Source organism: Pempheris klunzingeri, chromosome 2 (genome assembly GCF_042242105.1).
Source record: "Pempheris klunzingeri isolate RE-2024b chromosome 2, fPemKlu1.hap1, whole genome shotgun sequence".
In the NCBI taxonomy this organism is placed as follows: Eukaryota; Metazoa; Chordata; class Actinopteri; order Acropomatiformes; family Pempheridae; genus Pempheris; species Pempheris klunzingeri.
In genome coordinates this window covers 12,908,776-12,922,492 of record NC_092013.1, presented here as the reverse complement: position 1 = coordinate 12,922,492, position 13,717 = coordinate 12,908,776, and the positions used below count along the sequence as shown (strand labels likewise).

General features: G+C 37.8%; 1 protein-coding gene across 2 annotated transcripts; it reads right to left on the bottom strand.

Annotated features, from left to right (window-relative positions):
• Positions 1-212: 212 nt before the first annotated feature.
• slc6a22.2 (solute carrier family 6 member 22, tandem duplicate 2) lies at positions 213-9,154 on the bottom strand. Of its 2 annotated transcripts, none has more exons than XM_070851625.1 (15): positions 9,070-9,154; positions 7,293-7,494; positions 6,380-6,514; positions 5,431-5,571; positions 5,254-5,332; positions 5,045-5,177; positions 4,811-4,945; positions 4,491-4,594; positions 4,258-4,382; positions 4,056-4,168; positions 3,815-3,952; positions 3,415-3,517; positions 2,746-2,846; positions 1,887-2,057; positions 213-1,397 (listed from the first exon to the last, which is right to left on the bottom strand). In XM_070851625.1, exons 2-15 carry the CDS (start codon positions 7,486-7,488, stop codon positions 1,233-1,235), a joined length of 1,839 nt encoding a protein of 612 aa, XP_070707726.1. In that variant the 5' UTR covers positions 7,489-7,494; positions 9,070-9,154; the 3' UTR covers positions 213-1,232. The 2 variants fall into 2 exon arrangements, with proteins under 2 accessions (XP_070707726.1, XP_070707733.1); XM_070851632.1 differs by lacking the exon at positions 9,070-9,154 and adding an exon at positions 5,857-5,890 and having other exon boundaries at positions 7,293-7,407.
• Positions 9,155-13,717: the final 4,563 nt, after the last annotated feature.

Here is a 13,717-nt window from a genome sequence, read left to right as displayed (position 1 = left end):
AAACTGTTCTTTAGGGAAGAAAAACAAAGGGTTTTGGGCAAATGACTCTGTAAGATGGTTTGAAATATGGAGAGCCTGTTCTAGGAAACATACTGTAGCCATGAAGTAGACAAGCTCACTAATTGGGTAAGTATACCAACAGGTAAAAACTGCTGAACAGGAAATAAGTTGTCTGTCTGAATGTTAAAATAAGCCAAAGTAAATGACACTCGTTCACTTTATAAAACAAAGTTTATTCGTAGTACTATACAGAAACCAAATATAAATGCTAGTGAAAACGACAATATAATAATAATATCCCTTTATCCGAACTCCAGCACTCTGCTTTGTGCTCCGTCTCTGTCTCCAGCGCCTGCTCACCTCTCCGAGCCCCCGTGTAGCAGAGCCCTGGTCCCGGACACCCACTGTCCTGTATGCTTTAGATATTTCCCCCGTCCAACATACCTGATTCACATGAATTGGTCATTATCTTTCTGCTGCTTCAAGAAGACCCATTCATTTAGCAACAATGATAAAATATCCTGTGGCTATTAAAGTACCATTTTAAAAGAACAGTTCTTACTGTGTGATTTCCAAAACCCTCTGTAACGTAAATTGTTATCAGAAACATATTGCAAGTAGGAATACACAAGAGGAATAATAATAGATCTACATTTATAACCAGGAAGAATAGATTAACTTATTGCAGATACAACGGATGATACAAACATTGTAATATATTAAGATGAGTGTTTCTCATGAATAGTTTTTTGGCAGTTTAGACTAACAAGTATTATTGCTTGTAGGGTCTAGGATTGTGACGATAACCGCATTACCATGGTCACGTGATGCATACAGCTGTGTTGAGCTAATTATGATATAAATCATTTTTATGTTGTACTTTGAAAAGGCCAAATCAGACTAAGGGCTAAATATCAATAGATCTGTAATCTTGCCTAAAGCATGTCATTTGCTATAAATTTGAGACTGTTTTATGACTTGTCCATGTTCATGTATAAGCTGCATGCGTTCTTAAGCTTTTGTTTAGTTTTTGGAACAACTTTGCTCACAGTCCATACTATGTTGTTTGCACACGTTTTTAAATAGCATATGGGCCTGTGTCCATGTAGAGTTTATTTCAAAGGTAAACCTCCAAACCGCAGGGAGAAGTTGCTTTTACATGTCACAGCCCCAATAGGATCCACACATCTCACAGTTATGGTTCCATTTCAGCTGGGTTTTTTTTTTGCAGATTAAATAACAGACGATCTCTGGGCTCTGTCACCGTTGTCATCAAGGCCTTCTGTCATGCGCAATGTGTGCAAGTCTGTGAAAGTCTGGAATACTTCTTTATTTGACGCCTTCTTTACTGATGCAGTCGGTAAGTCCGTTGCTGGAGTGCACAGAGTTTTCAGTCTCTGTGCGGAAAAAGAGAAGGACAGTTTGCTATTAATGTCTAGAGTATTTTAACTGTGCTAAAAATAACTCATCTGCTGAACTGTAATCATGTTTCTCCATGAAAGACATTAACAGTCAGTATGGGCAGGTTCTAGGCTCAAAATCAATAACAACAACAATACAGTTTTCACAATTTGTTTTTCACAGAAGTGAATGGGTTTTTTTTTTACATGCATGAGTCACACGTTTTTTCATGCAGTGAAGCCTGAGCAGACATTACTCGTGTCATGCCTCATATAGGGGCATCAGATCAGAGGGCGATTGTAAAGTATGTGTGGTGCAGTTTATTTACCTGTATATGCTTGAGTGTTTCAGTTACAATCATTCACTCAGTTACCGTGTTAGAGACACATAAATTGAGGCATTTCCAGAAATGTATTACAACCTTAATTAGTTTTTAGTTTGTAACCATTCTAGCTCTGTTGTCTGATTTACTTTTGTAAACTTACCTGTTTCAGTGTTCCTGGAGTGACAATCACAGCGTACAGCATCCACAGAGGAACCATGAGCGTTGAAGAGAGAGTAAAGAATCCTCCAATGGCATAGCCCCACCAGGGGTATTCATAGGTGTTGTTGAACTTGAGCGGGGTATATTTGATCAGGGAGAAGAGGAATGTGCACTAAAATAATACAAGCAAGAGAGAAGACATAAAAACACACACTCTCATTTATGTTACACACAGAACAGCAAGGTCACAGTCAGCTATGATTATTTTATTGAGTTTAGGAAAACACAATGCAGAGTGAGACTTTTGTTCAGATGGAAAAAACTGCTGACTGTTAATATCCATCTTAAGATTACACACAGCCTTCATAACTTGCTTTGCTGATAACTTGCAATACAGTAAATAGCCAGTTGTTTTTATCTCCCTAGACTGAAATTTAAAAAAAAACACATTTTAGATTTAACTCAAGTTACATTACTCAACTCAACTTGATTTTGTTTTTTGTGTTATTTTGACAATCTGTATCTGAATTTGGTCTCATCATTTTTCATAAAGTGAGTGTGGAGGCTGCAGATCATATATCAAAGTTATTTAGATCATTGTACAATTAAATATTCCTTCAGAGGAAACAAGCCAGTGATCTGTTTATAACTTTCACAGATTCTTTAAATGGTTCCTTCAAAATGACATTCAACAGCTTTGAGTTACAATGCAGCACCCCATCAGTGGTGCTGGTTTCCATCTGGTTGAGACATGGACTACCTTCAGGACAGAAGTGTCTGGCAGCTGTCAGATACACTCGCTTGTTAGGGCAACGTGAACAAAGTTACAAGGCAGACATGCCTACATTTCCAATACTTACAGTACAGACGGCCGGTGTGAAATACTGCCAACAATATTTAATAAAAGGCCACGGTCGATATCCAATCATGTCTTTTATATTATCGTACTGACGATCTGCACCTGAGGAAAATATGTAGTGTTAGTTATACGAGTGTTAGGGCCAACACTGCTGTTTTCATTCATGCTGTAAAACAATATTAGCTTTGTGTTCTGTGTCTACGCGTTAAAACACACTTCCAAAGCTATAATGCTTGCATTAAGTGAAATATTTCCATCAATCTGGAATATTCCAGGTGATCATTGTATACAGGTTCTCAAAATTCAGCCTCAACTTGCATTCAAAATAAAGTTAAATGGGTTTAAATCAGAGGTTCTCAACATTTTAGTCTGTGCCCCCTTAACATGAAGCAAGACTGTCTGTGAACCCTCACAGGTATCATGTGTTTGTGATGAGGTTAATCAAACCACTGATTTGTCCCTATTTCATTCAAATAATTTTTCACAAGTATTTCACCAGAAAATAATATTAGAGTAACACGTCAAACATGAATAGAATTTTCTGTGGCAAAAAACATATTTATTTATTACTTTATTATTTATTTATTACAAACTACTTGGCTGTACAGCATGAGCTTATAAAGAGGGGGCCAACAGCAGCTACAGCAGATTTTAGAAAATTTTTCCTCACCATAGACCCATCCAATACAGACAGACTGAACAACTGCAAAAAGCAGGAGTGTCATCCCACTGCAGGCGTAGTAGTCAAATAGCTGGAAGATATAAAGGCCTCCCTGCAAATAAGAAGAAAATGAGTCTTTGGTGAAAGTCAAAACAAGGTTGTCATTGTGCCATTCACACTCTCTGTTTTTCCAATATGTTATTGTATAAGTTTGTACCACATACAGCAAACAAGTTACATCCACAAAAGTGTATTATTCATGCTTGTTTTATGTCATCTGTTCCTCTTTTATGTCTTTACCCATAATTGTTTTGTTTGTTTCTGTTTTTACAGAAATAGTATCTGCCGTCATTACATTTATTCTGTAAATAAAGGCTAATTAATCAGTGATGTCAATATCACAACTCACCTCTGTGATCATCAGAAGGCCCACAAAGAAACTTCCAACAGAAATGGCGAGAAGAAGGAGCTTGCGGTAACAGCTGCTTTGAAAGATGGCAGGATACAAGTCCGAGATGGTTGTGACGAGTGCCTCTTGATATACAAACTAGAGACATGAAAAAGATTATTTTGCATTAATACAAAAGAATTGTAACCTGGTGTCTAAATCTGATGATTAAATTCCAAACAGACTTGGTACACAGCCGTACCTCACTATCCAATCCTAAGAAGATGATCATAACGAAGAAGAAAATAGCCCAAAGCTGAGGAAGAGGCATCAGGGCCACAGCACGAGGATAAGCGATGAATGCCAACCCTGGACCTGCAAAGGTACGTGGGTAGGTATTGTCACATTCTTACAATATTTGGTGTCACTCTGAGTTTCTGTCAAGTATTATTAACCTGCCATACCTGATTCAGCCACCATCGATATATCCACACCTTGCTCCTTTGCCATAAAACCCAGCACAGAAAAGATAGCGAAGCCTGCTATAAAACTGGTTAAACTGTTTAAGAGGCACAGGTAAACACAGTCTCTGTGGGTGAAAAATGGAAAAAAATATTGTAAACCTGTGCTCTGATGTTAACTGCAGTAAATACTTGAATACAGAGTACATTCAGTTAACATGGCCAAACATCCAAACCTGTAGCAGTTGTTGCTGTACTTGTTGTAACTTCCTAAAGATGTCAAAACACCTGTGCAAACTCCATAGGAGTAGAAGATTTGACTGCCAGCATCCATCCATACCTGAGGGAGTAGAAAGACATTATGTTCAGTTTAGGTTTGTCAAGATTCAAGTGTCCTAGGAATTACATTTCTATACTACTAATTGCTACTGGTGATGAAATTCTGTTATCGAAGGTTTCTGCGAAGCCGCAAAATGATAGCAAGGTAGCAATGTACTTAAATACAGGCTGACAGAGCCGCTAACCTCACTTGGTTAAGGTTCAGAAAAGATTTTACCTCTGGATCAGTGAGGCGGGATGGGTTGGGGTAGAGGTAGAACATGACTCCATCTTTGGCCCCCGGTAAAGTAAGACCACGAACAAGCAGCACCACCAGCATCACATAAGGAAATGTGGCAGTGAAGTAGACCACCTAAGACAGATCCAACAACCAATATTTGATATTTTAAGAACAGGGTTTGCATGAAATCATAGGCTACATCACAAACTAACATTAACAATTGTACTGCACCTTTCCTGTGGACTTCACTCCATTCCAGACGCAGAAGTAACACAATGTCCAGGCAAGAAGAAGACAAAGAGCAAGGTCCCAACGAATATTGCCAACTTGATCAATTCCACTGGACAGGCCCAAGATTCTCCTCCTGTAACACAGTTCATTAAGGAACAATACAACAAAAAACAGCAGTGTAATATGGTGATTTAAATCATGCTACTTACTCCCAAAATTCTACAACTGAAGATGTGCTATTTGCATACAGCAGAGGGGATGTTTGATTGAGATGTTCAAAACAGCCATCTTACATGAAAGAAAGAAAGAAGTTGTTGGAACTGACTGACAAAGTGAACGTATCGCACAGTTTCTGATGCCACAGCTGGAATATAAAATCTTGGTACCTGTATTCCAGCTGTTGTGACAGTTTGCCCATGGAAGCTCAGACGTGAAGGATGAAAACAGGTAGAGAAATGCCCAAGCAAGTATGATAATATAGTACACCCCAGTGTACAAAATAACCACTTGGCTTCCATAACCTAAGCCTGCAGATAGACAGAAATGTTAAACATATTGGAGGACCATGAATAAACACCATTAATGTTTGTAGATGAAAAGCAGCCAAAACTGACTTTCAAAATTACATATGAACTGTATAATGCAATAATTCTGTATATCGGCATTAGAAATGTGCAAATATTACAATACAAAATAACAACATAGCAAGCAGATGCCTATTTACACATCTAGCGGACACAAGCGACGCCAGATGGTATGTATATTGGTATGGTATGTTGGTATGGTAACGGAGTGGCATTCATTTGACAGACCTGACCAATGCAAGTCCAATGCTGACTTCCAGCTCTGTCTTGGTGTGTTTGGGAAGCATTGGTTAGATAAAAATATCAACTAGAGCAGCTTTAAGTAAACAAAACAGAGAGATAAATTAAAAACCACTAGTACTGTAAGTGCCATAACAGTGGACTTAACCCTTGTGTGGTGTTCGGGTTTGTGGACCCGATTTCATCCGTTTTCATGTTCTTTATCAAAAGAAAAATTATATTAATCATTTTTTCAAACTCAGACTCATCAATATGAGGCAAAGCCAATGAGTCTGAGTTTGAAAAACTAATTAATCGTATAATTTTGCTCTTCATAAAAAAATTAAAACGGGTCCCACAGACCCGAAAGGGTTAAAGACTGGTTACAATAACCTAATCTCCTTCAAACTGTGCTGGCAATATCCATTAGCAGTGATGTATGGTGGCTTTCTCTTTTGTATCACACAGAATTATTTTTTATACTTTTTTGAAATTTATGCTGCTACTAAAAAAAACTATAAACATTCCTTACCTTCAAAAAGAGGGCAGATTTTTCTCCAACATGTAATTCCACCCTGACTGGTGTACTGGCCCAAAGACGTCTCCAGGAAGAAGAGTGGGATGCCACAGGTGAACAAAAACAAAACATAGGGTATGAAGAAAACACCTTTGAAATAAAAACGAGATATCTTGTTAAAATATTGAACTGCAATAGATGAGAAATGATTTTTATCTCATAATATGATCTGTTAATTAATAGTCAGCTTGTTGTTTAAGGTTCCATGGCTGCAAAAGAGATGTAATTATTTTAACATAAAAGCTGCAGTAGGCAATATTATTTCACACCACTTTTATGATTTTTGAAGCTGAACTGAAATCGACAGAGGTAAAAAAAATCTTCATCATCACTGCCACTGCCAAGATACACATCAGTTTGAAAAAAAACTAATATACTGTACTAATACTAATACTAATACTAATACTAATACTAATACTAATACTAATACTAATAAACTGCTTAAAGATGCAGTTTACCAAGTCCCCCGGAAGTGCGTTCCACTTTTAAACAAATTGCCATGTGGCTGTGTGTAACTCTGGAATTACAACCACTGAGCCCTTTCAATTTCGCCATAGACATACATTATGAAAGAAACACAGTGTCTACATTTTATGAATTTGGAATTCATTTGGAAAGATTTGGAAAGTGTAGAAAAGTCACATGATCAAATCATTTTACCTCAGTCAAGTTAGTGTAGGGTTAAATAGCTGCTTCGACCTGTCGTGCACTCATCATATGGGCATAGCTGCATAATTATATCTTTTAATGAACAGGGACACAACTCTGCCCCAACCTAAGACTAGCATTCTAAAAATGTTTGGCTACGAGCCAACTGTCAACAACGCTTTTATATGACATACACCTGGCCTTAACATCTAAAATTTACCTCCTCCGTTTTTGTAGCAAAGGTACGGAAACCTCCAGACGTTTCCCAGACCAACAATGTGTCCTGCCACAGCCAGGATGAACTCTATCTTGCTGGACCACTGCTCTCTCTCCTGAGCTTTGGGCTGAGTGTGTCCTGGTCTCGTCCCAAGGTTCATCAAATTCATTTTCACCTGTGAGTTTTGTCCTTGGTCCATTTCAACCTTTAGTAAGAATTGAATGAGTGCATGTCAGTGTGTCACACAGTATGTAACATGAAGTTGCTGTTAGGCCATATTAAGTAGGTACTGTACACAGGGATACATGTTATACTCCATTCAGTATTCTCAGACAGTAATAATGTAGTTAAAAAACACGCTAGAATTGTGACCTGAAGATGGTGCTATATAAAAAGCCATTTGATCACCACATTCATCACGAACTATGAATGTCTATACATTGTTCATTAGAGAAAAATCAGGGAGCCACTAAAATTAGCAGGATTTAAGAGAAATATGAATGTCTGTAAAACAATTTGGAGCAACTAGCATGAATAATAATGTTTATCATTGTTTACATTTAGTTCACATGACTTTACATGAGCTGATTAAATCTCAAGTGCTGACCTGTTTATTAGCCACGTCACAGCCCCATTCACTGCAGTTACATTTCCAGTCAGTATAGCATCAAAATATACTTTACCTACAGCGTAGGACTGACAAGTGCTAACTGTGTCATCACAAATATTTAAGTGCAGCAGTTGACAAGGTCAGAATAAAATAATAAAATAATAATAATTTATAATAAAATAAAATAAATGTCTGCTGAATTTTCTACCGATCAAAACTTTGGACTCGCCAATTATACTTACGTCTACTTATTTCCTTCAATAATGGCTATTTTAACATAGTTGAGAATTCAAAAAACAGTATTATTTGTATATGAAATACTTTTGTTCCCAAAAGAAGAATCATTAAATGATTCTGAGGACAAGGAATCATTGTATGACTAAGAATCTTGTTGTACTGCCAGAGCTTGTCGCATTTTTCCACTAACAGCATTCAGATATGCATTTGTTCACCCGTGTGCAAACCTAAAGTCACCCTATGATTTATGAACTCGAATTTGGCCTCAAGCAAATTTACTGTGACTGTTTTTTTTTTTGGCCCTCTGCTGTTTTCTCTGTGGGTATACAGAAGATGATTAAGGTATGATTTAGGACTTTAAGCTCATATCCTGTGCAAACTGTCAACTAACATTAAAGTATTAAGAATAGCTCTGCTGAGACAACATGTCTGTTAATTACTTATTTTAGGCATTATTGAGCACAGGAAACTGTTTCTATAGAAATCTGTACAGATTTTGATGGTAAGCTTACAATTTTTTTTTTCCTATGGCTAATGATTTATTATACTCTTATTTAGTTATTTATTTCATTCTGCCCTTTCTGTTGAGCCATTGGTTGAGCCATTCTACAGTGTTTTGTTCTCATAAAGTACATAAAGTAGTCTTCTCAGCCATCTGACTGTACCAAATCATGCGTCCTTTTGTGAAAGGCGATGTGCTGTGACATTTAGGCACCTAGTGAAAGTGAAAGCATATGATCTTTTGTGCCTAAATTGAGTTTGTAATTATTTCCAAATTGAAATCATTGTAATAAAAAGATTAGTTGGTCAATCTAATAGATGTATATATCGACCTTGCCTAATTTTTGCCTTTAATGCAAAAAGAAAAACATGAGCAAAACGTCAATATAAGATACTATAAAATGAGAACATCAAAGCTGAAAGATGATTTACCTTAAGCAGTTGAAGTCTTTCCTCGTCTGTTTGTTAAAGAAAACTGTTCCTCTCCACACTTAAGTACACTGAAATGGGTTTCTATAGGAGTGGCAACTGAGAGTGAAATAACAAGTCTTAACATTTGAACCAATAGAAACCAATAGAGGAGGGCACAGAGCATCAACGTCTGTTTTGTCTGTTTTCCAAGATAACAACAGATAACCACTTGGAGGGGGGGGCTCCTTTATCTTGGGGCTACAAGTTCACATGCAGCACATTTGTTTCCCTCTTGTTATTCTATAAAATGCATTTGAATGATATAGAAAAGTGTCATTGTTGTAGTTAGTTTTTCATGAATCAATAGTATTATCAGTGTTTTTGGGCTGAGTTGCACAAAGCAGTGCCCCTTTATGTTATCTGCTGTGGTTATAAGTAATTTAAGATATCATTCATTTATTTTTACCTGAGTCCTGTTTGAAGCTACACTGAGCTCAGCTGAGTTTGAAGGCTACCTTGGACCGGTTTTCTCTCTATTCACATTCGTGTGACATTGCTTAACAAAAGAACAAAAGCATCTGAAAAGGGGATAAGATTTCTCACCATGCCCAGTCTCGTTGTGCTCCCAGAAAATTAAAGCCAGAAAGTAGTCATTTTTATTTGGTATCTGATGGTCTTGTGGTGTCTTTACAATAATATGCATGCTTGTCAGTTTTACATAAGCCCACATAGTGGCAAAATAAAAGACTATTTGATAGTACAACATCTTTTCAAAAAGCTTGTTAGATCATTTGTTTTACTGTAGGGGAGAACGGGCTCATTTAGGCCTGTGGGAAAGTTGAGCCACCCCTTGTTTCTAGGCAGCCATACACAAAATTGGTCACGTGACTGGGCTCACAAAATAAGTGGTAAGCATTTAAAAAAAAAACCATTCTTTTGCCGTGCAAAGTGATTCATGATTCAGTGTATCAGAACAAATCAGAAAGATTCACATGTGAAGGAGTGTTTTAGGAGGTTACAAAATGAGGCAGTACTGTTGATGATGTTAGCTCCAAACTGCTTGATGATACAAGTTTGTTGAAATGCCAGGGGTGGGGTAATTTGAGCCCAAAAGCCTTGGGGGAGTTGAGCCAGTGGCTAAACTTGAACCCAAAATTAATAATGTATTATTCTAATGTAATTCAACATTGTAGCAGCAATCCAATAATGCTTTTTATTCTCAGAGTCATAACGCAATCGACACACAGATTAATTTGAGGCACCATGACATCATAACACTTCTTGTTTACATCACCATTAGCTGGTTAGCTTAACCAGATACAGCACATACAGACGCCATGACGCCCCTCTTGAGTGATAGAAAACTGAAGTTTCTATAGATGTCATTAGACCGTGACATTGCTATATTGTTATAATTTCATATTAAATAAATCTTTGTTTTATAGACATAATAATTATAATGATAATTATTTTGCAACCTCACATGAGCCTGAGTGATCGCAATATTTTGCTCCGAGCCATCCAGTGTCACCCCATCCAAGTGGGTAACGCCTAACACATTTGTCAGGCACGCTCATCTGGACATCTACACATATTTGATTGAATCAGCAGGTACCGTTAGGATAGCTGTCATCTGTAAATAACCAGCTTGTTAATATCCAACTGTTTTAGATATGCTGGGCTGAGATTTAGTTGGAGTTGACACTCCGATGCTGCTGTATGGCTGTACTCCAATCTCAACGCTCAGTACTAGTGCATTCTTTCCTTGAAAAGAGGGCATCGTCTTCAGCCCCCCAGCCACATTAGCCGCACAACATGCTAACACCAAGTTGGAGTTATTAAGTCAGTCAGTAAGAGGAGTTTTCAGTTTACTGTTACTGCGTTAGCCAAGAAACAACAACAGCTCCTTCTGGGACAACATGCCACTATGCTTGTGGTTAACTGTCATGCCAAAGAAAAAATCGGTATGTGTTAAGGAAGTGAATGTTGTCTCCAGGTCTGAAAAGTGAAACCGATACATAAGTGCCTTAAACCTGTATTCTTTGCAAAGGCCAGCAGGGGGTCACTCCACTGGCTGTTTGTGTGGAAGTCTTTGAGAAAATGACTCTAGTTTTATTCAGTAAACACGTTCCCAATAAGTTTATGGTCTCAGTCATTTGCTTAAAGTCCTCTTCAATACAGCATGATGATCATTTTGTAAATGATGATCTCATTTAGAGTGAAATGGACGATAAAGCAGGGTATGCTTTGGTGTGGGATAACCTTTTGCCTAAGCAATCAGAGACGGGTCATGTCTACACCTAACAAATCAGAGGTGGGGTCTTCAAGGAATGAATGTCATTGCTTAGCTTCCATGCCTACCACTTGGGGGCGTACCAATCTCTGCCAACTCAAGGTAATATATATTGACGTGGGATAAGTAAGTCATACCACTTTACTTCAAACGTCCAAGCCATCCCTAATGCACCACTAACTTGGATTCTGTCCAAACGGGAAGTTTTGTCCCAACCTTTCTGTAATCTGATATATTGTGTTCTTTGAAATGTTGTTGTGTGTTGTGAAATGTCTTTGTGTTTTCTGAAATGTTGTCGTTTTGACCCTCAGGACCATCGTAGTTGTTAACTCAGGACACAGCTGTGTTTCTGAACTCGAGTACCCCTGTGCAGCCCCACTTTGAAGACATTGCCAAAGATGATTCATTAACAGTCAGTGTAATGATTTGTCCAACATGCTGTTACTTTTTACCATTCACCTTGTTACCATTACACTCTACAAGCTCCTCTGTCAGAGATAGAACGTTAGCACTGATCTGAAGTCGAGTATTTTGAAATGACAAAAGGTGAAGCAAAGTCAGAAGGACACCAACAAGGATATCAATCTGTTTCGGAGGATGACAAATGGTGAGTGTACATAAAATCTGAGTTCCTATTTTATTGGTAACCAATTGGATCTCAGTGGCGTTTTTCAACCTTATTTGGCTCACAGATGTGATTTATCTTATTATTTAAAAATCTGATTTACTGACAAGGGCAAAGCTGTTAATTTGGTGTTTTTTTATTGATGTTAAAACTGACATAAATGCCAGGATGTCTGTCAGATCAGGGGCTCCATCATCATCTTTGTATTGAGGTTTATGTCTCAAATACTGCACGTTTGAACAATTGTACACTGGCCGATTTCAAACTCAATTCAAATTTGTTGCACAGTTGGACCTGAAAGTTGCCACTGAAAATAGTTTATAAAATAGTAGTTCGATGGAATAATATCTATATAATCTCAACGTCCATTTACTAGCCGTTTCCAGATCATTTAACCATTTCTCATGGTTTAGAGATGTCCAAAGATGGCTCATCTGTCATAATATGTGAGTATGGAACTTCTGTGAGCTGTATTACATGTCAGCAATTGAGTAAACTCCGTTCCCAGATGCAGACTTTGAGATGTGGTTGAAAGCTCCCCAAAAGCTAGTAAGTGGAATTTGAGTTAAGATTACTTAATGACTCTGCCCCACTTCACACTGCTGCTGCTGGGTATAATCAGAATTATTATTATTATTATTATTTTCGGGTGATAATAGAGATGGTGGCTCAGCAGCGTTCACTACCCTCCTCACTCCTCCAGCATATCACCACACTGAGCGCAGCTCGTCTTTAGTCTTTTCTCCATTTTTTTCCCTTCCTTTGGTCTCATAGTTTCTTGTCAAATTCTTCAATGTGTTACCTTTTATGTCATTTTTTCCAAAATTTTCACAATGTGACAACAAATGGTTTACTAACCATATACTCATATCTATAGCATTAGGTCTTTTATATATACTGTATTCAAGCGACTTACTGTAAATTAAGTGCATTTTAACTCAGTAGTAATAACAGCTGTTTGTCATGGAAAATTGGAAGGGACACTGAGGCAGCAAACAACTGAAGGATGAGCCCAGATTTACAGTGCAAGTGCATGTTCAGACAGATTTGAGCCCACCCTCGTCTGTCTGAACACAAAACTCTCATTCATGAGACCCATCCACTGCCTCAGCAGGGGTGCCAACACAAAACAATGCAGGAAACATGCCTCATCACCTGCTTTGTTAGCTAATCATATACATGAAAGTGCCTTTCCGGTAGATTACTTTGGAGCATGAATGCTGTATTTCTATCGATGCTTTATTTCTATAGTCGTCTATGCCATAACGTCTCAGAGTTGTAAAACCGCTGTGCAGTGTTTTGCCATTTGATAAACCTTTAAATGCATGATCTGTTACGTGAACTGGACTTCCTAGATCATTGTCTGGATCCCTGCTGACTTTTAGCATGAGATTAACATTAATTATGAAGGGAGCAAAGGAAGAAGTCAGGTGATATTGTATTCATAAAGAAATGATTACAGCTGTAGAAAGAAACAGATGCTACCTATAAAGCTAGTCCTACTTATATGTCAATGCTCCTAGTATCAATAGAATTAGAAAGAAAAAGACTGTATGTTAAACTTAATGAACTTATTAGCTCACCAGTCACTGTTTGTGTGTTCATCACATTCTGCATCCATTTGTGGTATTTAGCACAACCTGTGTTGAAATCATTGGTGCTGAATGTAATATAATGTTGTAGTGGAGGGTTGTGGATGGTGGACCTCAGGGTGCCTCTGAGGGACGGAGACTGACGCAGAGGGAGGGAGA